This window comes from Schistocerca serialis, chromosome 2 (assembly GCF_023864345.2).
Source record: "Schistocerca serialis cubense isolate TAMUIC-IGC-003099 chromosome 2, iqSchSeri2.2, whole genome shotgun sequence".
NCBI classification, from domain to species: Eukaryota; Metazoa; Arthropoda; class Insecta; order Orthoptera; family Acrididae; genus Schistocerca; species Schistocerca serialis.
In genome coordinates, this window is record NC_064639.1 from 233,531,927 (window position 1) to 233,558,730 (window position 26,804).

The following is a 26,804-nucleotide window of genomic DNA, read 5'->3' on the forward strand; positions in this document are numbered from 1 at the left end:
TAAATTCACTGAATCTAGTTGAGGCTCACTGTATTGTAATCATAGGTTACAACTCTTTTTAGTTTTATTAAATACACAATTTTACATTTCTGTACATTTCGAGGATAAGGTCAGAGTTTAATTGCATCACTTAGAGGAGCTGAAAGTGCTTTTCCCAGATTCCTCATGGCAGATGGGCATCATCTTTAGTCTATGTTTGGAAACCAGGTCACTCATTACACCTTTGTGGAGATTTCAAACAATACTGTACACACCTCATCGATTGTGGAATCATATCCTCTTCCATGTTCTGATGAATTAATTTTGAAACTGCCTGGGGGTCAGAATTTCTCTAATATAAATCACTTAGAAGCTTATTTTCCACTTCCTTTGGATGAGATTTCCGAAGTCATTCTGGCATTAAATACTATTTTTGGGCTCCATCAGTATAAAAGGTTATCTTTCAACACAGCTATTTAGTCACAGTGTAAATGCACTATGTCCTGCAGCTCTGTCATGGCATTAGTAAAAATGTACCTGTAGATGCACACACGCACACGCACACACACACACACACACACACACACACACACAATAGGTGGCTGCGGATCACTACAGCTAGCTTACTAGCAATATTTCAGAAATTTCTAGAATAAACTATGGCCAACAATGCACAATGTGTCAATTATCTGGATGGTATAGTAACAACAGGAATACGTCAGATGCAGCATGCATCAAATCTCCAGCAGTATTTTCAGTTCTTTTGAAAACCATATTAAAGAGTAAGTTGTCAAAATTCTCCTTCTTTCAGTCTTCTGTTAAGTATGAGGACTGTTCAAAAAATTCCGGAACATTCGTAATTTCGTGACAATGGTGTGTCGGAGTGTAATGCATTTGGCATCCCTGAGCATGCCTGTGTTTAATGTCTAACTGTAAGAAGTTTCATTGTTGTATGTCTGTTAGGTATTATTCAGTGCTGCACTAAGTAGAATGTTGTCACACATTTTGAGAATTTTAAGATGGCATAGCTAGGGGAGCAATGCTTTTGCATTAAATTTTACATGAAACTCAAGAAAACCTTTACAGAGCCACAACAAATGATGCAGGAAACCTATGGTGATGAGTGCTTAAGTTGTACTCAGTGTCACACATTAGTCACACAGCTTAAAAATGGCTTGACCCAAGTTAACGACGACCCTCAATGTCTACCAACAGCTCATGTCAGGAACATCGATGAAGCTGTGCATGCCAATCAAAGACTGACTGTCTGAGATATTGCAGAAGAATGTAACATTTCAGTTGGATCATGTCATGACATCCTGACATGGCATCTTGAAATGCATCATGCTGCCACCAAGTTTGATCCACAGTTCATGAGTCAAGATCAGAAAGACATTCACCTCGCAATCTGTGAGGAGCTTCTGGAGTGTGCAAATGAGAATGAGATGTTTCTTAAGAGAATCGTAACTCATGATGAGATGTGGTCTACAGTTATGATGTTCAGACTAAGGTTCAATCTTCACAATGGGTGGGGAAAGGTTCTCCAAGATCAAAGGAACCTTGTCAGGTCAGATCAAATGTCAAAACCATGCTGATAGTTTCCTTCGACTTTGAAGGATTAGTTCATCATGGATTCACGGAAAAGGGACAAATTGTTAATTGATGGTACTATCAGGACGTGTTGTAATGCCTGCAAGAAAATGTGAGAAGGAAAAGGCCTGAAATGTGGCGAGACAATTCATGGCTCTTGCATCACAATAACACACCTGCACATTCAGCACACAAAACTAAATCACTGTGCTGCCTCATCGTCCATACTCTCCAGACCTGGCCCCTGTGGACTTTTTTTATTTCCTAAGTTGAAAACCCAATGGAAAAGATGAAGATTTGCAACAGACGATATGAAAGAAAACTCGCTGACAGCACTTCACACGATCTAGCAAGAGGTGTACCAATGCTGCTTCCAGAAGTGGAAGTGGCACTGGGAGCAGTGTATCAATGTTGGGGGAGAGTATTTCGAAGGAGACCATGCACAATAAGTAAAAGGTAAGTGTAGACAAATTTTGTGGACAAAATTCTGAAATTATTTGAACAGAGCTCATATGTACGATATATTCTTAGGGGGAATCAGGGAATGTGCCAGCCATTTCTCATATTCCAACAATTAACAAGGTAAGGTAACCACAGGTCTTTATGGACAAGGTTACATATTATCTGAGTTATTCCTCAAACTGCAACAATAACCCAATAGTTGAATCAGTTGCAGGGGAAAGAGGTCCCTTTCCAATGGCCCACAGGTTGTCACCAAGCATTTCTTAAGCTGAAGAAATTTCTCCAAACTGCTTCTTTCATGACCTTGTATTAGCCACACTTACCTCTAAATCATCATATATATGTCACCCTCACCCTTCTCCCTGTATACCCGTAATAGACATAAGATATCTGTTAACGAAACTGTATTTATTTGGATTAAAGGTAAAGGTACATGTGAATATGTAAAATTTGTTGGGGCTGTTCTATCAGGCAAGTACCCACATGGTTCAAAATGGTCTATCACATTAGCCTCTAATACATTCACTACAGCACAAGAAAATTATTACCAGATAGAGAAGCAGGTACTGGCAAGTGGTGTCCAGAAGTTCTGCATTTTCTAGTATGGTAACAAATTTCATCTGGTCACATATCATGAGCCACTGTTGCTCATATTTAGCCCCGTATCAGTGATGCCTTACTGGACTTCTCAGAGGTTTCCAAACTGGGCACTTTTTATATCAAATTATCAGTATTCCATTTATTACCACACATCAACCCAGAACGCAAAGCAAACATACTATGGTTCCCTATGGATGTTGATGACGATTGTGATAAACAAAAAACTCTTCACTTTCACACTGATTCACAACTGGAACAGCCAGTAGAAGGTTTTCCCATTGCTTCCAGGCATGTCACAGTAGTCAGCCATAAGGATCAGTCCTTGAGACCTTTGCCAGTTTGCACGACTGGCTGGCTACAGGCCCTTCCTTTGGCAGCTTGCCCTGAAATTCATTGTGTCTTTTCATGAAGCCCTGTTCTTCATTTTCTAAAAGGCATCCTACTGATGAATCAAAATGACTGTCAGTGTTGAGTGGTGATTCCAGAGGTTCAGCACTCCTGCGTAAGTCCGACTAGGACATTTCGAGAACAAATAATCATGCCTGGTGACATTTGTGTTAGCTATGAGTTTATGGGGATATTGTGTATATGGCTCAACAATGTCAAACTTGTCAAAAGCAACAACCTGCATCATCCCAAGCCCCCCCCCCCCTCCAGACATGGGTGTACACCTACTCAGCCATGGGATTGTGCACCTGAAGATTTTGTGGGTCCATTCCATGGGACCATGTGGTTGATTTTAACAGACAATTATTCTCATTTCCCACATGTCATCAGAATGCAACAGACCATGATTGATAATACCACTAACATCCTCATTACTGATTCTTCTACTGAAGGAGCCCAACAAAACCCTTGTCAACAATAAAGAACTGCAGTTCGCATCCCCCTTTCAACGGTTTTCCACCCAGAAAGGAAACAAGCATATTACCACAGCTCTGTTTCAACCTGTCTCTTAAAGGTATGGCCACACATTTTGGGTGAACATTTAAAACACAGAAGTTAAAAACTGTTAACATCCAAATGCATCAATTTAGCACTGTCTTCTTTTTTATTCTCTTAATAGTGCAATAATGATCTACAATCAAAGCCCGGTGGAACTCTTCCAAGGATGCACTCATCCTTTCTTGTTACATCTCTAGCACCCAGCATTCATAGAAGTAGGAGCAGTTACACCCTTTAAAGGCAACATCTCCATCTGGGAGGAGGAGGATATTGGTGTTTAACGTCCCGTCGACAGCGAGGTCATTAGAGACGGAGCACAAGCTCGGATTAGGGAAGGATGGGGAAGGAAGTCGGCCGTGCCCTTTCATAGGAACCATCCCGGCATTTGCCTGGAGTGATCTAGGGAAATCACGGAAAACCTAAATCAGGATGGCCGGACGCGGGATTGAACTGACGTCCTTCCGAATGCGAGTCCAGTGTGCTAACCACTGCGCCACCTCACTTGGTCTCTCCATCTGGGCACACATGTTTGGGCATATGCGTGGCTTGAAACAGGGCCTCATCACTGCCCAGCAAGGCTGCCAGCTGAACTTCTTTTCCTCATTATTTTTGACATATTTCCTATTTATCAATAAATTTTAACACTAATTCATAATTTCCAGCCTTCCATAGTTTTTTGTGTACCGAATAGTTTGCTAATGATTCATCTTCCCAGTATTTTTAATTCATTTGGATTATAGTGCAATGATAGACATGCACTTACGTATAGATATTCTGGCTTCATTACTGTATTGTAATGTATTGGTGTTGCACTTGTAGACAGGCATTTTTATTGTAAAGGTCTTTAGTTTTGGCACATGCCCTTCACATTTTATGTATCCTTTCTTCAGTAGCAGCTTTTTCCATGCTATTTCCTTGCATTTTCTGTCCAAGGTATTTAAGTTTACAATTTTCTATTTGTCCAATATCGGTTTACAGAAATTTAGGTGCATTTTTAATGGTTACAAATTTTTTTTCTTTACATGTTCTGCTGGCTATTTCTTTTAAATTTTAAAAGTTTAAATTGCTGATAGGTGGCACTTTTTATCACAGGATGCAGTTTTCCTGTGAGCCAGAATGCATAATACAGTATGTCATTCAGTCTGTTCATTGCTCTGAATGGGGCACATAACACTATTCTTGACTGATACTATATTATGGCTGCACATCTGTGCCTTGCTCTATACTGGGCATATAAAACACATTTCCAAAATGAAATATTCACTCTGCAGCAGAGTGTGTGTTGACGTAAAACTTTATGGCAGTTTAAAACTCTGTGCCAGGCGAAGACTCAAACTCAGGACCTTTGCCTTTCACGGGAAATTGCTCTACCATCTGAGCTGCCCAAGTACGACTCACTACCCATCCTCACAGTTTCAATGCCGCCAGTAACGTGTCTGCTACCATCCAAACTTCTGCCAAGAAGTTTCATATCAGTGCACACTCTGCTGCAGAGTGAAAATTTCATTCTGGAAACATCTCCCAGGCTGTGGCTAAGCCATGTCTTCGTGATATTCTTTCTTCCAGGAGTGCAAGGTTCGCAGGAGAGCTTCTGTGAAGTTCCGAAGGTAGGAGACAAGGTACTGATGAAACTGAAGCTGAGAGAACAGGTCATAAGTCGTGCTTGGGTAGCTCACATGGTAGAGCACTTGCTCGCAAAAGGCAAACATTCTGAGTCTGAGTCTCGGTCTGGCACACAGTTTTAATCTACCAGGATGTTTCATATCAGCGCACACCCTGCTGCAGAGTGAAAAATTTCATTCTGGAAATTTCCCTCGGCTGTGTCTAAGCCATGTCTCCGCAATACCCTTTCTTCCAGGAGTGCTAATTCTGCAAGGTTCGCAGGAAAGATTCTCTGAAGTTTGGAAGGTAGGAGAGAAGGTACTGGCAGAATTGAAACTGTGAGGACGGGTTGCAAGTCATGCTTGGGTAGCTCAGATGGTAGAGCACTTGTCCATGAAAGGCAAGGGTCCCCAGTTCGAGTCTCAGCCTGGCACACAGTGTTAATCTGCCAGGAAGTTTCATAAAACTTTATGCTCAAGAATTATGATGTTTTTGGAAAATGAACATCTCCTCTATAAAAATCAACATGGACTCTGCAAACAGAGATGCTGCGAAATTCACCTCGCTCTATTCCCCCATGAGGTCCAAAGTGCAGTGGACAATGGCTCTCAGGTTGATGGCGTGTTCATTGATTTCAGTAAGGCAAATGACACAGTTCTGCATTGCCAATTAATGGCATTAATGGCAGAGTATCATAGTAGACCTGTGATTGTTTCAAGACTTTCTTGCAGATGGAACTCATCACGTCACTCTTAACGGTACTAAATCAACAGATGTAAAGGTAATATCCGGAGTACCACAGGGAAGTGTGATAAAGACCATTGCTGTTTCAGGGTGTATATGCGGACAAGGAAAAAAAATTCCCAGATTTCTCCCGGATTTCCTGCTTAAAAATACACTTTCTCCCGGGTGGAAACATAGTTTTTCCCTGTTAATTGACAGTATATTTTCTCTCAGAACTGTATAACTTATCAATCCTTTGAATGGTTATGGCTTTATACATGCGCCTAGAATTTCCTGGCGGTTTAGAAAATGAAACTCAGGGGAAAAAACACCTTTTGGAAAGATGTTTGATGTGCAGTAACATGTATGCTGCATATTTTCATATTATGAAAGTATAAATTCGAATTCCACCAAACACCACATTTACTTTCCAAAGCACTGAAATCGAGACTGCGATGCGTATTTGTAAGCCAGTCATAGCTCATGTCACATGATCTTGCCAGTCGATGACAGCGGATATTCAGAGCTTCGGACACGTGGTGTAGTCAGCCAATAGCAACATTACTGTTTAATACCGCGATCACACGAACAGGAAAAGTTAAAGGTTTTAATTAATATATATAATGTTGCTACAAGAAAAAAAAAAGCTTTCACATATAATAGTGGTCTCTAAGGCCAATACACTGCAAGAGAAGCTAAGCTTTCACATATAATGTTGGTCTTTTATGCACGTATTACATTTTAAGATATATCACACAAGTGTGCCAGTAAATTTTTTAATAATGACATAAAAGTGTGATCTTCTGGGCTATAAATTCTTCTACATGGCTCGTCATCAAAGAGCTGATTTTTGAATGAGTCCCAGATTCCCAGTGAAGTAGGCATCAACCTGATATTAAGCTTTTCAATGTGGTTTCGGGATGTAAATTTCCTTGGGTACCAGTACTTTGTTATCTCATGTCTGGTTCTTTGTTATAGCAAAATGTCATACGTGCTAGAAGATGAAAATGTACACTTGAAATGCACCGCACAGTTGAAACTAGCCAATAGTCTGAAATTAAACCCTTTGTTTCAAATATATTGACTGCCTCAGTGGAAAAGATTAATAAAAGAAAATTTCTTCCACAAACCGATAAAAATAACTCCATTGTTCTGCATGGCAATTAATGCTTGACTATCAGAAAGGTGGAAATAAAATAAAATCTGAAACTAATAATGTATTTTAGCCTTCCGTTATTAAGTGAATGTATTTTAATTCACATGATAGCTTCCGGCCAAAAAAATCAATTTTGTTTTCATTTGACGTGAGTGCAGCAGACAAAGAGGAAACAGCAAAATCACTAAATGTAAACACGGGTCACATGGAGACTACCCGTTTCCCTATTATAACTCAGACTGCTCTGTGCATCAGACCCATATCCACAATATTTCCGAACCGGGGCAATAGTAGATAGTGATGTCCCTCGAGCGTTTGAGATAGGATGTCAAAAATTAAAAAAAAAAAAATTGAATTTTCGAAAAATGTTCATTCTGTAGTGCACATCTTTCTGAAGAGTCTGATACATAAAACATACTTGTCTGAGGAATTGGAAGACATTTTATTTGATCTTAAGTGTGCAAGAGTGCAGCGGCACACCTCTTCACACAGCATTCTTCTATCGCACATCACTGTATTTCGGTCTGTGGAATTGAAACGTGTATATTTTGTACTGGATGCCATCAAACTATATTCAGGACAGTGGAAATTAAAATGTCCTATGGTGCCTCTCCTGCTTCCAGTCGGCCTCTTCAGAAAATTTGCACTCTTTACTCCCTATTAGCTAAAAACTTGCTGCTTTGTGTGACACAAATTTAAGTATAGGATACATAAAACCAGTAAAGAGAAGAGACAAGCAAGACAGTACACATTTCTTCAATCCTTAGCTCCTAGAATTTTTTTCTCTCTAATCTTCCTACAGCTTTACATGGCACGCTTTCCTTTCTGCGAAAGGATCATCAAAGTTCGTCAAATGCTTTGCTACATGAAAAATCGAAATGTCGCTGTCTAATACTGAAAAATCTGTAATTACAAATAGGCCCAAGACTGGTGTGGTTTCTAGACCTGATTACCTGTATTTTGGTCACTGCCTGCGAGATAAAACTAAAAAGGTCTTTATAATACTGCAGCAATTGTAACACACGCCAAATAAATGAGACTGTTTTGGCAGAAATGATCATTTTTATAACACAGCAGAATATAATTCACAAAGTACCAATATCAATTGCCTATTAGGCCTACTACAAGCAAAAAGCTTTACGTTAGGAAATAGTTTTACTAGTTTTACACTTCATTCATATGCTCCAGTTTCTCAAGCATGAGATTGAAAAGTAGTAGTGCAAAATTTTTATTCTTCCTCGTTCTAACAAACAACGTTGTCATTACTAATTCTGTATCTATTCCGGCCAGTGTCAAATCTTATTCACCAGTTAACTTGTCTAACTCTGCCAGAATCACCAGTTTAGTTATCCTGTGATTATTCTCTGGTTAGGCGTCATTATGTGTTCGTACAACGCATTTTCTGCACTACTTCCAGAATAGACCTTAAAGCGGCTGCTAGCTGGAGACTGTACAACTAGCCCTTGCTAGTATATCGATCTGGCCAAAAATTTTCTGTCAAAATTTCATTTTCTTGGATACACCGAGAAGATAATACGTAATCTTTCTTACCTGTTAGTCGTTTATTCGCACCCTGGTAGTCTGAATCTATGGATTTCACTGGTAATCATAACAATGCTCATCATTCGGAAACCTAATCAACCACATAATCAGACAGTGGTTGGCTTTCTTTTGTTCGGCTGTACTCTGCTGAGCTCGTATAGCCCCTTTTGTCTGCAGGAAAGTTTATTTCTAGTTGTGACGAGGATTCCACTGACAGAGACATCACATACACTATGCACACATTCAGAAATCAACTTATGATTCATTCAGAAATCAACTTAGAATGTGTTCAACAATGTTCAAAAACCGACAGGGACACGTTACAAAGTCATACGAATAATAGATAGACCAATGTGTGCTGGGTGCTAGGCGCTTTGTGAAACAAGGTTTTTTCCCCTCCCATACACACACACACACACACACACACACACACACACACACACACACACTCCTAGATCCAGGGCTGCTGCGCAATGTGGCAGCTTGTCCATGCCAGCTTTTTTACTGCTTACACAGCCAACAGCCACGTTTCTGTAGCCACAAGCGGAAGAAGATACTACTCAACTGCGCATGCACATGATCCCACTCGTAACTGCTAAAACAAATCTAATGTTGTGACGTCATGCTCATCGGAGGCAATTTGTTGTTACGAAGCATTGCATAGTCTTCCTAAAGCCTTTGACACATTTTGATGTTGGCAGACGCTTGTATGAGCACTGTGTTTTGTTGCTGTATATGGCGCATTTCCTTTGCAATTTAAGTTTTATTTCAGTTTTTTCTCTCGTTCATGTTTTATTACTGCAGTATCATTCTGCAGTAGCAGGATACAGTAATATCCTCTGTTAGAGTATTGGTTCTTACCAATCAAAATTACAAAAATTTAACTGAGAACAAAAACAATGAAAAATTCCCGCAATTCAAAAAAATTCCCGGGTTTTTCCCGGGTCGTAGAAACCCTGTGTTTACAATATATATAAATGACCTAGTAGAAAGCATCGTATGCTCTTTAAGGCCATTCGCAGATGATGCAGTTGTCTATACTGAAGTAGCAATGCCAGAAGATAGTAAGAATTTGCAGAACAACCTGCAGAGAATTGATGAATGGCAGTTGACCCTGAATGTAAATAAAGGTCACATATTGCACATACATAGGAAAAGAAATCCACTACTGTATGGCTACACTATTGATGACAATCAGCTAGAGACAGCATCTGCCATAAAATATCTAGGCCTAACTATCCAGAGTGAACTTATGACAATATAAAACAGGTAGTGGGAAAAGCAGACACCACACTCAGATTCATCGGAAGAATCTTAAGCAAATGTAACTCATCCATGAAAGAAGTGGCTTGTAAGGCACTTGTTCACCCGATTCTTGAGTACTGTTCATTACCTGGTTTATCTACTTCTTCAGGTAGTGCTTATGTAATGTTTCATCAAATTATAACTTGCAAAGCGCTTTCTTTTAGTCACTTTCTTTCACAAGTATGTGTTTTACTGATGACAATTATTCTTCACCCAATCTTGTGACAGACACTGCACTTATTATATTAGTTGGTAGTAGTATTTTTCTTCACTTACCTCTTGTTAAATTTGCCAATGTGTTTTACACCGTTTTCCCTTTTATGTGCAATTTTCTGTAACAATGCACATCTGAAGATTGCTACTGGCTCAGTCAAAACTAATTATCAATGACTGTTAAAACAATGTGATCTCATCTATAAAGGATTTTATATAAAAAACTGCATGTTTAATATTTTTATAAATCAATTCTCTCCACCCTGATCATGTCAGGAAATAACTCCACTTTTAATTTCTCTGATTTTTTTCCCCAAATCATGTTCCAAGAAATTATAACTTTTTAAAATGAAAAACATCCTATAATGAATGATGTTACACATAAGCATATAAAGAAGGCTTTGAAAGCTCAGAATAACGAGTTACAAAATTTTCAAAATTACCAATAGTAAAATCCTGAAATATTCGTGCATTGGATTTTGACCAAAATATCTGTGTGGCTATGAAGTCAAACCATATATTTCCCAATGGTTTCCTGTGAATAAACATCTTGGAGGAGCTGGCTGGAGCACAGCGGGAAACACTTGTCACTGGCAAACACTTGTCACTGAACTGACAAACTGTCATCACTTTTGGTCTCTAACAACACAGAATCAGAACCATAATCCTTTTTTGAAAGCATTGTCTAAACAACAATACAGGAGAGTCTGAAAGGGCAGTTTTGTTGCTGAGTATCCAAAGCTACACACAGTACAGATGATATCTCATGGCAACCACCTCAACCAAAACACAACAGGCAAGCTACAACAAATGTTAAACCAGTGCTCCCTATTGTTTTTTTTTTTTTTTTTTTTTTTTTTAAGGCCTGCTCTTACGTAGCCCAAGAGATAACAGTTTTTGGTTAAGAGATTAATCCAGTGTTACTTCTCACTCCACTCTGTCCTTTCTATCATCCTTGAACAAGAGGTGGCACCCTACTATCTTTGACCTCATGCTCTTTCTGACACTTTCCCTACCTTACCTTTCCCTCACGATACGTGGCTCCCATTCAACCCAGTCTGAGTGACATGTTTCCTTCCCCTCCCCTTTTTCACCCCAGTCCTTTCCATCCTGCCCCAAGGAATTACTCTTTCCTCCCAAGAGATGTGCAGACAAGCACTGAAAGTGTAAGCTAAGATTAGTATTATCTGCTTTTAAGAGTTTCTGTTGTTAGTACCAGGAATTTCACATGCTGAAGGTGAGTGATGGCCAATCATTCTATCTCCTTGTGACAAAAGGAATATCTGACAGGTTTGCATATTGCCTGTTGTACATAGGCACCTCGAAACACACAGGCATTCTTTTTGGTTACATCTCGATACATTTACTGTTAAACACATTCAAAGCTAATAATAAAATTTAGTTTCAGATTGACTCTGACATGAATAAGAAAACAAGATACAAAATCATATCTGGTGGCCACTCTGTGCACCTGTTAGATGCATGAAATGGAGATCTTTATTCTAGTGCAAACATTTGTTAAGATGTTCCCCACTGACATTGTCCAGAAATTCTAGACGCTTAAAAATAAATTACAAGCATGTCTTAACAGTCACTTCTACAATTTAAACGAAAATCTGAACACTTAACCCTATGGAATTGCCTTCTCATGGTTAGGCTGCCGTTCACACCAGAAAACTAATGGCTGCAATCGGAGCGGTGCCATGACTGGGTAGCATGGAATGATGATAAATCGCACCACATTGTGTCCAGCAATGAAATGTGGTTCCACGCACTTCCCCAGATGACCACCATCAGTTAATGTGGGAGTGACCTATGGAGAAGTCTGATACTTCCAATGTTTTGGAGAGGCAGAGCAGTGTTACTCCTGGCATTATGCTGTAGGAAGTCATTAGATATGAATTCAAGTCATGCCTGGTAGTGACTGAGGCAACTGTGTTTGGGTAAAGGTACATAACAGGCATCTTGCTTCCTCATGCATTACGTCTCAGGTGACAGTCTTGTGGTGCCATTTTTCAACAGAACAGTGCTCATTCACACACAACACACATCTGTCTACATGATGCTGAGATACTGCTGTGGCCAACTAGATCCCCAGATCAGTCTCCAATAGAACATGTGAGGGACCAGATCAGACATCAGCTCTTTGAACTGTCTAGGAACATTATGCGTAAAATATATACTATAGCAAGAGAAAACAAAATACAAACAGCATTATTAGGTAAACTCAGTTGTGAAAATGAAAGGGAGTTAAGTGATTTTCCTGATGAGATCTACTTTGAAGCTCATTCTCTTGTAGAAGTTATTGTTTATGACAAAAATGACTTGTCTGCTGAGGCATCTTCAGACACCAAGACAGAAGGCACAGCTGAATGCATCATCCAATGGAAGAAATTGTAATAACTGGAGAACAAAACTTCCTAGAAAATCTCATCGTGTTGCTGATTACATTGTAGTTCTTGCAAAACCATTCATGGAGAACATTCCCAAACCAACTAAATGAGCCACCAGCACAAGAGAGATTTGATATGACCACATTAAAAGTGTTAGCGTGTGGGGAATGCGGCAACCCTTACTGCCCTCAACATAGTTGATTCATTCGTTCATTGAGATTTGTGTACGGCATCATGAAGAAGGGCCCACAGGGATGTGGAATGAGTCCAGTTTATCACGCAGACTTAGAAATCAGCCACTACTCCTCATCATTTACCACTTAGCTGCATTTTTTATCTAATACTTCAAACAAAGCATTTACTTAACTTTATGGCAGACCACTATCAGCAGTCTATACACTGGCAAAGTCAGGATCTATCTAATACAAAAATTAGGATTATCCAGAATTTACATTCTTAAGCCCAAATATTGCAATAAATTGTACAATGAGTGACTAATCAGCAATTCTTTTACTTTTTTTTAAAAATATTTAGAGATGTCCAATTTCCTGCCTGATGTTCACTGGCAACCAAAACTCTATTCTGAATCAAGAGAGGGTTGCATACTCTATTTGTAAGCCACTTCTTCTTCTAGTATTATGGTTATGAATTGCTGATTTTGTCCTAAATTCGCGCTTGTTATTAACTGCAACTACCATTAAGGAGTCTATGTATATTAAGGAGTATAAATGTAAGAATTCCTAGACCCCCGAAAAGGTTTCTGCAAGACATTCGGTTATCAGCTGTGCACAATATTTTTATTGTACCATTCTGTAGAATAAATACTTTTTTCACCTAGGATGCAATGTCCCAAATGATAATGACAAAGTACAGAACTGAGTGAAAATATATTACAAATACTGTCTGCGTGTCAATACAATGAGCTTTTTGGTTCACTTACCCACATGATGGTGCCATTCAGTTTATTACCCATCTGAATGTACAGAAAATTTGCACATGACACCTCATCCAATGTCTGTGCATTCTAAGATGTGCTACAGGTGTGGAAAGAGTAACTGTTGGATTCATCAGGTGTATGTGCATTCTAAAATGTGCCACAGGTGTGGAAATACTAATGGTCGGTTTTGGATAAGAAAACATACCTATACCATTAATGAGTCTCATTGTCATTTATTTACATTAAAATTATTTTCTTCTATATCACTACTGTGTGTTGTCTCATAAAATATTGTGAATATTCATCTTATTTGCATAAAGTAATTGTGGGTCACTGCAACCAGTGTACACTTTGTGTGTCACCCCAGAGGTGTACACTACTAGCATTAACATACATAGGTTTCAGATTAAATGTTGCAGTACAATAAGCCCTCACTAAACTGAACTTTACTGATGTGAAATTCACAATAATTCAGACTGGTTGCTTATCACAAAGTGAAAAGCTGTCTTAGTATACTAGAAACGTTTGCTCCAAGCTCATTTATTAGAAAATGTTGAACACATCCTCTTCCCTTTCCAATCACTTCATCAATGGTTGATAATGAATACTGTATGTATCAGTGTTGGTCATAAGCATGCAAAGAAGTTGATGTTCATTCAGTTTGATGCTGAAACCCACAAGATACATTGTGCTAAATTTTGTCTCTGTGATCAATTAAAAGACTTTTAAACTGCTGTACAGCACACGCAGTAAACAGGATGAGTGTTAGGAGTAAATACAAAGCATTAAATGAAGAAGGTAAAATAAGTGAGGCTTGATAAAATCCATGCCAGTACTTCTGTCCATATTCTTCTGACAGTTTAGCACTGGTAATTTGATATTTTATGATGTTAAGAGAAACAGTAGTAAATCTTTGGACTTGGTGCTAAAACAAGACAAACAAGTCAAGAATAAAATCAATCAGTTGGACCAAAACTGACTACCACTGATAATGTTGTCTAAACCATGTACCAACAAGAACACAGTGCCAGAATTATTGTAAGTGTGTAGTACTGGAAGGCTGTTTTGATTCTATAATTGGCACAATATCTCTAACAGACAAGTATGTTGAAAATGTTTAAGTGCAGATGTTTCAAGTGTTCAACCATTTTGTAAAGAATTAAAGACTAGTTTAGAAGAGAGAAATCTCTCTTTGGCAATGTTCTACACCACAGATGAAACTCGCTTGTTTACGAAATTCAGCCCTGACAATACACAGACAAGTCAACACCTGTAACTGAGCTAGAAAGAATCACTGATCTTTAGTGTGCTAATGCTGTTGATTCACACTGTTTAAAATCACTTGCAACTGGGAAATTTGCAAAACTGATGGCAATCAAAAGTATTATGTAGCATCTCAGTTACTGACAAAGCTAATGAAGCTAATAAAAGAGTAATTTTTTTCTTTTCAAACGAGAAATGGAATTTATTCTTGAAGGAATAGATGATTCAGATTTCCAGGATTCATTTGGAGCTATAACCATGGAGGACATTTGACAGTGGCTGGATAAAGATGAAGTTTTGTAATCAAATACTGAGGACAAAATAATGGATGATGTACAAGGTGTTTCTAGTGATGAAGAGGAAGTCAATGATATTAGTGGATGTAAATGTAATAGACCAAATCCAACATATAACACTTTGGTGACTAAGCCTGTTAACAACTTGGGCTACAAAGGACCACATATGAGTATATCTCAGGCCACAATGTACAACAAAGCATGAGCCACCGGCCACTCGAAAAATGGACTGGTTTCTTATGAGACCACTGTATGGACATCTCACTACTTGTCAACTGACAGGTGCTCCCCTATGTTTATAGTTTCTAAAGTTACTTCAAAAGAAGCAGTAGCAAACAAAAGATATGTTATTATGGCTGACTTAACTATTGTGTGCTTGCTTTGTCATGAGATTTGTGCGCGTATTCACTACATTTTGCTGTTTGCGTAATTCTACTACAAATATGAGACATTTTCTCAATGAGCAAGACATTTCAGAAGCTCTAGATGATGAACTGAGTGGTTCTGGTTTGGAGGGAGAAATATCTCAATGGGAATAGCCTGAAGAAGACTTCTATTTGGATAAGCTGTGGCCTGACATATTTTTTGTCACTAATATTGTTGCTGCAGATGCTGCTGCCATAATTAAAATTTCATTCTGTTTTATTTATCCTCATATCATCTGTCTTACAGACGAATCTGGTGACAATGCACCATCCAATAAAGGTTTGCTAGATTTGTTTGGAGAAGACGAAACAATTTTCTGGAAAATTACGCGGGAAGGGACAAGTTGGTATTGTAATGAAAGCAATGTATGTCTCTGCGCGCCAGAATACTTCAGACTTTTACATACAAATGTCAGTTATGTGTGAAATTCCTCAAGAACTCACCTCACACTTTTTAAAGGATGTTTATTCTTTTTGTCATCATTATTGTAAAATTTGAAGTCTGTCATAGAAATCAAATAAAGATGAAGCTTGAATTTTGGTTTTTCTTTCACGTGTATTATCCTACAAGATATATCATCCACAAATCTACAACTAACAATTTAAATAATAGTATAAATGGCTTGTTTCCTGGTCCCAAATTTTTCTAAGTGACTAGAGCCGAAAGTGTTAAACTGTCAAACCATAAGGGATAATTCTGACACTCTTAGCAATTTTACGGGCATTAATCCAGATTGTCAAAAGTGTTACCTTTTTAAATGTTAATAAAGATAGTTTACACGGTTTTTTCTTATTTTTATTGTTAATCAAATGCCCATTTTCTTATCTATCAGTTTTTTTCTGTTTTACTAATTGGTATGCAGATGTGGCTCTGCTGCCTCAGGCATTATTAACACCATATCCTAAATTTAATTCTCAAGAGGATAATTGTTATTTAAATGAGTGATATGTGGAAGAGCTATTCATATACTGTACCTTAGGACCAAATACAAGCCCCACTGTGACAGATGTACTCAGCTGAGTTCGGATGAAACCTAGCAGATACTTGATGTCAGGGCCAGCATGAGGAAAGATGAACAAGCTGTGGAATCAACGAAAATACATGATTAACACAAACACAAGAATACGTTAATCTTCATGATATATGATTACACTTGCATCAATAACTGTTTCTTGTAACTGTTATGAAGATACAAGTCAGATAAAACACAAGAAGAAGTTAGGATAAATTACTGTGTTAATATAATTGACTGGATTTAAAAAAAGCCAAGTATTTGCAAACAAACAAGTAATAGACGTTCCTTGGTGCATTTATTCCAAATGACATGTTTCAGGCTCTGCCCATCATCAGATTCCGTGGTGTAAATAAAGTACCAAATAATTAGTTACACATTTTTTTAAACACCAAATGTTAACAAGAGTGCGCAAAATCGAACTAAGTGTCAGAATCAATACATACCATTTCATATCAAAAATAGCTTCGACAGTTTTTTCCTTACTCATACGTTCAAGAATCTATTTGTTTGTGACTATTCAGCTTTTCTAAAATCCAGTCAATCATATTAATAATAATGGTCGCATACCTCTACCAGTAGTTTCCGACCAACTTACATAAAATTACTATATTTTCTTAAATAAATCAAAATGAAAAGATATAAGGACAGGCCACCTCTTAAGGTACAAACAAAGCCTGCAAAGTGGGAAGGTAAGTAATGAAATGATTAAAGACATAAGTAGGTAATGTGTGTGTTATTCAATGACTTACAAAGTTTTTAAACTATCAGGAAAATAATATTTGTACCACAATGTAAAGTGTCTGTCTGTTTCATCATATTCTGCAAGTCTCTGTCCACTTAATTGGGTTTAAGGATGAAAAATAATAACTGGAACACAAATCCATTGAATATGCCATACGTAATAGTTCTTAAGAATAAAGCTCATGCACTTTAGCAGGAATGACATGAGGCCACATTATCATGATGGAAGAGAATTGTCTTCTGCATAGTAAGTAGCCATTTTTATCTATACAATGACTTTCATTATCTGCAGGAGATGAGGATAAAACTGCGAAGCAACCTTGTAGACATGGACTATGAGCACTAGACCATAAGTATGGTTGTTGTTGTTGTTGTTGCAGTCTTCAGTCCAGAGACTGGTTTGATGCAGCTCTCCATGCTACTCTATCCTGTGCAAGCCTCTTCATCTCTGAATAATTACTGAAACTTACATCCTTCTGAATCTGCTTAGCGTATTTGTCTCTTGGTCTCCCTGTATGACTTTTATCCTCCACACTTCTCTCCATACTAAATTCGTGATTCCTTGATGCCTCAGAAAGTGTCCTAGCAACCAATCTCTTCTTCTTGTCAAGTCATACCACAAATTCCTCTTCTCCCCAATTCTACTCTGTACCTCCTCATTAGTTATGTGATCTACCCATCTAATCTTGAGCATTCTCCTGTAGCACCACATTTCGAAAGCTTCTGTTCTCTTCTTGTCTTAACTGTTATCTCCCATGTTTCACTTCCATACATGGCTACACTCCATACACATACATTCAGAAAAGATATCCTGACACTTAAATCTCTACTCGATGTTAACAAAATTTTCTGTCAGAAACACTTTCCTTGCCTTAGCTAGTCTACATTTTATATCCTCTCTACTCTGACCATCATCAGTTACTTAGCTCCACAAATAACGAACTCACTTACCACTTTAAGTGTCTCATTTCCTAATCTAATACCCTCAGCATCACCTGATTTAATTTTGACTACATTCCATTATTCTCGTTTTGATTTTGTTGACGTTCATTTATATCCCCCTTTCAAGAAATTGTCCATTCTGTTCAATTGCTCTTCCAGGTCCTTTGCTCTGTCTGACAGAATTACAATGTCATTGGCAAACCTCAAAGTTTTTCTTTCTTCTCCATGGATTTTCATTCCTACTCCAAATTTTTCTTTTGTTTCCTTTACTGCTTGCTCAATATACAGTTTGAATATCATCGAGGATATGCTACAACCTTGTCTCACTCCCTTCTCAACCACTGCTTTCATGCCCCTTGACTCTTACGACTGCAATCTGGTTTTTGTAAAAATTGTAAATAGCCTTTTGCTCCCTGTATTTGACCCCTATCACCTCCAGAATCTGAAAGAGAGTATTCCAGTTTACATAACAGGAAACTATTTCATTTAACATTTATTGTAATACACGGATACGCATATTTGGAAGGGAAGATTGCACAATCACATTAAATGAAATTTGGAAATATTACAATGTTAAGTGCAGTTGAAACTTGTGTGCCAGAGCAGAACTTGAACCACAAACCACATATTTCATGAGGCAGAGGCTTGGAATTCATCTGCTTCAAGTTGAAGCGACTTCTACATCTACATCTACATCCACACTCTGCAAGCCACCTGACGGTGTGTGGCAGAGCGTACCCTGAGTACCTCTATCGGTTCTCCCTTCTATTCCAGTCTCGTTTTCCTCATTGCAAATGCTATACCCACAATAAGTGAATATCAATGCAAGTGTCAGAAACTAGGAGAGAAATGGAAATGGCAAGGTGAAAGTGCAGCTTGCAGAAGAGCAAATGATACCAAGCTGTAGTCAAGTTTGACAAAACTGACCAATGGCAGACATGACACAACTAGGACAAGCCCAAAGCAATCTATGCAACAACAACATACAAAGCGAGAACCTTCACCACAATGATATCAACAGGCCAGGAACAAAGAGAGAGTCAATCCAAACATGACTGTAGAGAAGAACCAAGTGCCAAGTGAGGTTATTATCAAATAGTCCATTGTACAGTGCTGATAGTAACTGATAATATCAGGTGCAAGTACGGAAGTGGTCCAGCACACATTTCCATTCGCTGGGTAACAGTATTTATACAGGCCATGAGAAACACTATTGGCCAGCATATTCATGTGGCGAGATGGATGGCATGCTTGTTATGCAAGCACAGCACTAGTATGCCTTCCAATGACCATCTAGGTGATTTACAATGGCAGTCATTCAGCTTCCTGGAGTTCACTACCAGAATACCGTTACCAAAAGAAACAAGAGTTGAGCTTAGCACAGGATTTTTAATTGGCTGTTTGGATGAGACTGACTTAAAAATTGCTAGTTCCTCATCAGATATACATAACTCTTTACTTTTAATAGCTCTCCATTTTGAACAAGCACATTTACCTATGTCATATATATTCTATGCACTAATTATCAAATTTGTATATCTGAGCTACATCAGTCCAGAAAAGGGAAGGTATCAACATGTATGGCTAAAACCCAAAAACTACTACAAGAGCAGACAGTTAATTCACTGTACAATTTAAAATATTGAGCACTGTGCTGCCACATCATCAGAAAGTAAATGGTGATTTCTCCAACAACAATCAAAGAAGAATTGATACAAAAAACATACATACCCCACACTCTTCATTCTCTCTTTTTTCCTTCCCCCCCCCCCCCCCCCCCCCTCACCTACTGCCACAGTGTGAGAAGTGTTTGCAAATTTAATTACTGTGTGTGTGTGTGTGTGTGTGTGTGTGTGTGAACACACACAAGGTTGTATGTCTGTTACTTTGTACTAGGAATGGTTGTCTGCCATCATAGCATTGTTTAACAAAGAATTTATTATTTTCTTTACTATATTATGAGGCAATTTAGTTTTTACTTATTTCTTATTTAGTTTGTTCTATTACAATTTCTCACATACTTACTGGAATGCAATCATAGTAATGTTCACAATTGCAATATTGTAAATGGCATAGCTGATGAGTCGGGCCTCATTGTACAGTGATTCCGCATTGCGAACATTATAGCAGACTCTTATACCCCATGCCAGGAAAAGTACTTCACCTGTTTGAAACAACAATAGTGCCTTAAACATAAAAATTTTATTTTGCACATGGAAACTAAAATCAAATAATCATATGACAGTTCTTAGTTATGTTCAAATCAATGAATTGTTTGTGATAATCATGAATAGCTGGTGAATAAATGCTGTATCCGTATGAAAAAAAAAAAAAAAAAAAAAAAAAAAAACAAAAAAAAACAACGATTTTTTTTTTCCCATATGAACATTCACAGTTTATATCTGTAGTTTTCATTATCATCTAGAGTATTCATAGTTTTTGGTATGGAGACTGGATCCACTAGTTATGAAAGAACTTATAACAGACTTATTGCAAACATTATTTATTATTTTAGAACCTACCTATAGCTAGACTGTGATCCCACCAGTTGTAGGAGCATTGCTTAAACCTAAGGCCTATGCTATCATGTATTTCTTCTGCTGTAGGTGGAGCACTCAGAGTCCATGTTCCCAAGTAGATGAGCATAACTAGCAGAATGGGAAACATCCACTGGAGCAATTGTTTGTCTGTCAGCTTCACCTTATGTGCTGACTTTACCCTGTATGTTAGCGATACCCTAAAACACGATGAAACTCATATTAAAACATGATATTTGATATTGGAAACACACACACACACACACACACACACACACACAGAGAGAGAGAGAGAGAGAGAGAGAGAGAGAGGGGGGGGAGGGGAGAGAGAGAGAGGGGGGGGGGGAGAGAGAGAGAGAGAGAGAGAGAGAGAGAGAGAGAGAGAGAGAGAGAGAGAGAGAGAGAGAGAGAGAGAGAGGTGGGAGATGAGATGTGCTAGTGCACAGTCTGCTACATGTTCTCAATGCTAGTGCAAGTTTACAAGCTGTGCTACCATGCTCCTTTTCTGTGCATGTTTGTATGTGTTGCATGGTGAGTGGTTATCTTAACCTCTTCTGTTTTGACAAATTAAATATAATCATTAAACAATATTTTCACAATAAAGAAGAGAAATATTAACACAGAATACATTGCGCAACACTAAATATTCTAAACACTTTGATGGTTGGTTGATTTCGGAGATTCTTCACACTGTGGATAGATACATTAGCCTCAAAAGTGAAATCTAGGATGACAACATCTGTAAAAAGTTTCAAACATTACTTTAACAAGCAGTACAGACAAAACATCTCCCAGAAAATGAAAATCAGATTCAAGTAACTGATGCTGGTGCATAATTTTGTTAGCTCAGTCATACATTGGTTTTTGTATCATGTGTTGTTTCTCATATATGACTTCTGGAAATAAGCTCTACTGTTTTCTGATTTAGTAATCATAATCCTTGTTTCTCATCATTTCAATATTAGGGCGGGTAATTTCCTGGTTAGGCCACTATTTTGATTTCTCTTTGACTTAACAAAAAGTCATCCAATCCAGATTAGCTAGCATGTTAAAATCAAGTGTAAACCTGACAAGCCAAGCACATTTCGAAAACAGTATAACATTTACATGAGAGTGGTATTGGGAAATTGGCTTACAAAAGCCAATTTCGGGATTCCCTCACAATCATAGTGTACGTGAAAGATACACATTGTATTCAACCACAACACATGATCGAAAGCATGAACTGAAGCTGATAAAGTGACAGATCATTACCGGACTTTTTGACATAAACAGTTAGTGAGCATAAATGCCATTTTTGCAGTGAACCTTGGTTGTTGTACAGCTGATCACATTTTTGCCTACAGACCAGAACACATTGTCATTTTCAGCAATAAGAGGTCCACAGTGATCTGCATAGTGTGCCTGAACTTCTTGTTCTGACCTGGGATTAAATGGAAGTGAAAGAGATATGCTTAAGAGAGTTTTGTATCAATTTAAGCAATTGTTTCAGCTGTATACAGTATGATTTTGTTAAATGGGAATATATTGCAGGAAATGCTACTTGAGAGGAGAAGGAACAAAAAACATCACAGGAACACATGCCCGGAAATGCATTCCAAGGGGGTACACCCACTTGAAGGCGAAGATCTTTCACACTTTAGATTTCATTGACTGAAAGCTCACAACAGAACATGTCATGCAAGTAAAAATATTCTGTCTGTATAGTGTATTAGATCCACTCTCAAGAGGGCAGTGAGCTGGAGCACCATCATGTGGTAATCATATTGTTCTTTGGACCACCAAACCCATGTCTTTCAGTAGGGGAGGCCAGGTCACCTGCAGGAAGCACAGATATGTCTAGCTTGTGAGGCACTGTGGAAGGATGACAGGTCTCACAACATTGTCCCCAATAATTCCTACCCACATGATGAAGCTGAACCAATACTTGTGGTTTGCTGCTTCCACAACATGTAGATTCTCCATAGCCCACAGGTGGATGTTGGGAAGGTTGATGATCTCACTTCTTGTAATGATAGCCTCATCTGTGAATATGGTAGATGAAAGAAATCGCAGCACTGCAGTAGCCTGTGTGACCAACTAATGACAAACCATCACTGCTGAGTTTCCACACAGTCATCTGGCTTACTCCCTTGCTAGTGGGCCACCTGCCTGGTACTGATGCTGAGGTCACTATGTAAGATCTTTTACCTCCAATTTCAGGTGGATGTACCTCCATTGGAATGCATTACTACCCATGTGCCCATTTCATATTTTTTGTTCCTTATCCTTCCACGCACCATTCCTTACAGTTTGTCCCCATTTAGCAAAATCATCACGTATATGAGTTACCAATCACTACAGAAAACGTGAAAAGCATTTTTCAGGAAGAAGAAAGTTAGGCCTAGTTATTGTATGGTAATAACACATTAAAAACGTAAACAGTACCAGTTTTTTTTCTTTTCTCATCCCATGGTGTAGAAGTGGGTTCATAGAACACTATGGGCATACACAAGAGTCCCATATGGAACGAGCGCTGTGTATATTGGTGTGGAATCGTACAGTATTTAAATGGAACTAGACTATTGCCTTAGTCCAAGATGGTTCATTCAGTAGGTGATTGCATCATAGGACTAATTAATGACTAATTAATGATAATTCATGTAGTAATGCATATGAGGAGGATTAAAGGGAGGAGGTTCTGCTTGGTTCTTGCACATACTCTGAAACTTTGCAAAGGATTCACTCTCTTATTCTGAGATACACCTACTGCAGGGATATGCACAGTTTCACTTAGGATAGGAAATGTACACTCCCAATCCCTTATCTCTCTGCTATGTGATATGTGTATGTAATATGTATGAAAATAGTCATTAGAGATTTCGCTATCACGTAATAACACTTTTCTGAAATTAGCTTGCACTTTAAAGTACATATAAAGAGAAGTATGTTAAATATGGAACAAAAGGGATAAATTAATTACCGGTTTTCAGGGGCTAAAGAACCGACCAAAAAGTTTTTATACCTGTTAACTCCAAATTATGTAGCATGTTGTCCTAAAAGCTAGATGAAACCATCCACTCTGATTTACTGAACTAAACAACAGAATCGAAACAAAATTATACACTCCACAGCTAAGTAAAATACGAATCACAATTCAACCCAACGTTCTACCATGTATGGTGCACTGTATATGTAAAATACGAATATTAATTCCACCTGACATTCTAACTGTATATTTTGTCAGTCCTCACTCATATGAAAATGTCACGGAGAACGTCAGTAAGGCAGAAGAACTACTGCACTGATGAACAATAAGCTAAATGACGGCTATCGCTGGACTCACGCAATGGAGAAGGTGGACAATGAATCAGTAGCTGAGCTCCATAATTCTGGAGCAGAGGATACTACGGCCTCTCAAATTAAATTATTAAATATATAAGAAAATAAATTCTAATCCCAAAGACTAAAACAAGTAATAAAAGTTTAAATCAAAGTACTTTTCAAGAACTTTTGCCAATACACTACTTGTATCCAACCAACACATAAGAAAGGTGATGTATCATCTCTGTATAACTATCAATCTTTATCACTTACACCAGTCACATGAAAAATGATAGTATGCTGCATGCATAAAACGATAACGCAATATTTTAACTCTAATGATATACTTAGCTCCTCACAACACGGATTCAGGTCAGCCTTTCTACATCCAAGTCGATTAAGTGGTAGAAAAGGCATAATATGGTGTTTTGAAAGTATAGATTATGTTCGCAACAATGTAGGACCTAAGGAGAGCAGTGTCGCCAATTTGATTGTTTGCCTTGCTAAAGACCATCTGGTTGACAAATTTTAGATCTGGTTGTTAGTGGGAAATTTAGTCTTTTTTCAAATATTGTCTGGTTGAATTCTAGTCTTTTTAGTATATTCTTCGAAAAAATTATTTTGTTCATTTCCAAAGATTAGTGTTGAATTTCAATATCTTCAACTTGCTCTTAACAGGTTATAGAAAATTTGCTTTCCTGTAACTGCTTAAACAATAAAATCTTTTAAAAAACACAAGCGTAATTGCTACTGCTACTCAACAAAGTAACTAACGAGTTTAAGAATACGGTACGTTAAGTACGAAACTATTATACTTTATTTTGTATTATTTAAAGGTATAAGCGTAACATTCAAATTTCTAGAACAAAATGTTTAAGTATTTTAAAAGTTTGAAACAGTGAAACAGTGATTTGAATAATGCACGATGCGATACAATATTTCAATTACAATTATTACATTTCCATTGCCGAGGACCGAGCAGTTGAGCCAAATGCAACTTCGCGAGTGCTGCATGTCAGTAGTAGGCGCGCCTGTGCTAGTCAGAGCGATTGATTATAGTTTTGTTGAAATGGGTAAAGTTAAACCCCAATACACCCAAAAGTTTAGGTGAGTGGTTAAGAAATCCGAAATTTGTGCATTGGCATTCCGTAAAGTGTGCCGCTGTACTATAAGAGCTCGGTTAGCTGGTGCAGAAAATCACGTAGAAAGATAAAAACATAAATCTGCAGTTTCTTTCTTTTCCTCCTAAGAGGGGCAAAAATTATTTTCAAAGTCGTGGAGGATTCCGTAGGATGCAACGAAACTGAAGAGTCACATAGGGGTTCAAAGATATTGTTATTACAAACTGGATTAAGTAACATCGTACAAAGTGCAGTGTTGTTATCAAGAATGTTCTTGGGCTCTATTTTGCGAAAGATCTGAAAATTGATGTTGAGGCTATGTACAGTATTTTAATTGACGAATAAACTGATATTAGTGTCATTAAAGTTGTAGCAATAGCTACATTTTACTGCAGCAAAAAATCTCAAAAGACACTTCTTACACTAGCCGAGCTTGAAAAATGCAATGCTGAGCCTACTGTATCAGCTGCTAAAGTAGCGTTGAAAGAAGTTAACCTACGTTTAAAGAAATTGCAGGGAATAGGAACAGATGATGCTAGTGTGATGGTTGGTATTAATAATGGAGTGTAAGAAGTAAGTTACTTAAAATGGAGGCTCCACATTCGATACTTACAAAAGAATAGGGACAGATAATGCTAGTGTGTTGGTTGGTATTAATAATGGAGTGCATGAAGTACCTAAATTGGAGGTTCCACATCTGATACCGTACTTATAAAAGCTTCTGTCATTCCATTCTGTTGGTAACGTCTGCAGCAACTGTAGAATGTCTTCCAGGAAAACTGGACTTCTCGATTAGGGAAAGCTACGACTGGTTTTCTTGATATTCTTCACGACAGCTCTTTTACCGCCAGATTTTCCCAGTCCTAAATGGTGGGGAGGATCCACTGAAAATCCCCCAAGCTTGTGACAGGAGATGGTTATCTACTGAACCTGCGGTATGAGGAATAATTGATAAATGGCTCTATTTAAAAACTCTTGAAATCGTTAGATTCAGCGAAAAATGTTACATAGCTGAAACACTCTTTACGGTGTTCAGTGACGAACTTAATTTAGTATATTTTGCTATTTTTGTGACATATCCTTTCATGTCCTCAGAGAGTCGACAAGGAATTCGAGTCAAATGGTGTGGACCCATGCAACTTACTAGAGGACTTGATAGTTCTCGTTCAAGCTTTTCTTGTGCAAGTTGCCATTCCTACCTACCCCGTTTAAGAAAATATCTTGCCAATGTATCGAAAATCTGCTAGATTCCAAGTCGAAAATCAGCTAGATTCAAAGCCGTATCTTGGATACTCGTTCGAAAAAAAAATCTGAAATTAGAAATAAAATAACCGAAGAAGAAGAAAAAATTAGATTAAGATGTGGGAAATTTGTTTGTTCAGTCGTTAAACAGTTACAGAAAAGATTGCGTGATAAAATTGAAGTCTTGAGGAAATTACCTCTTCTCGCAATTTCAAAGGCGCTTGTAGTGACAAAAGAACCCTTAATTCATCTCTTAGAAAACTCTCAGTTGGATAATGATACAGTCGCCAGAACTGAATTACAATGACAAAAACTGACCATCGAGTAATGGGATAACATTAACAATTCTGTCGATTTCTGGTGTGAGCTTTTCAATTACCATGACGCCAATGACGAAAATCCTTACAAAAAATTTGCATTATGAAGGCTCGTACTTTTTTGTTTGGTCGGCAGGGTAGAAAGACTACCTTG

At 38.0% G+C, this 26,804-nt stretch overlaps 1 protein-coding gene across 1 annotated transcript in view; it reads right to left on the bottom strand.

Moving 5' to 3' along the window:
- Nucleotides 1-26,804, bottom strand: part of LOC126455873 (probable G-protein coupled receptor CG31760) — a 1,325,234-nt gene that overhangs the window by 11,546 nt on the left and 1,286,884 nt on the right. The window contains exons 12-14 of the mRNA XM_050091633.1: nt 20,653-20,867; nt 20,156-20,294; nt 16,407-16,512 (exon numbers count right to left, since the gene is read on the bottom strand). Coding sequence (XP_049947590.1) covers nt 16,407-16,512; nt 20,156-20,294; nt 20,653-20,867 — 460 coding nt within the window. The remainder of the gene's footprint in view (nt 1-16,406; nt 16,513-20,155; nt 20,295-20,652; nt 20,868-26,804) is intronic.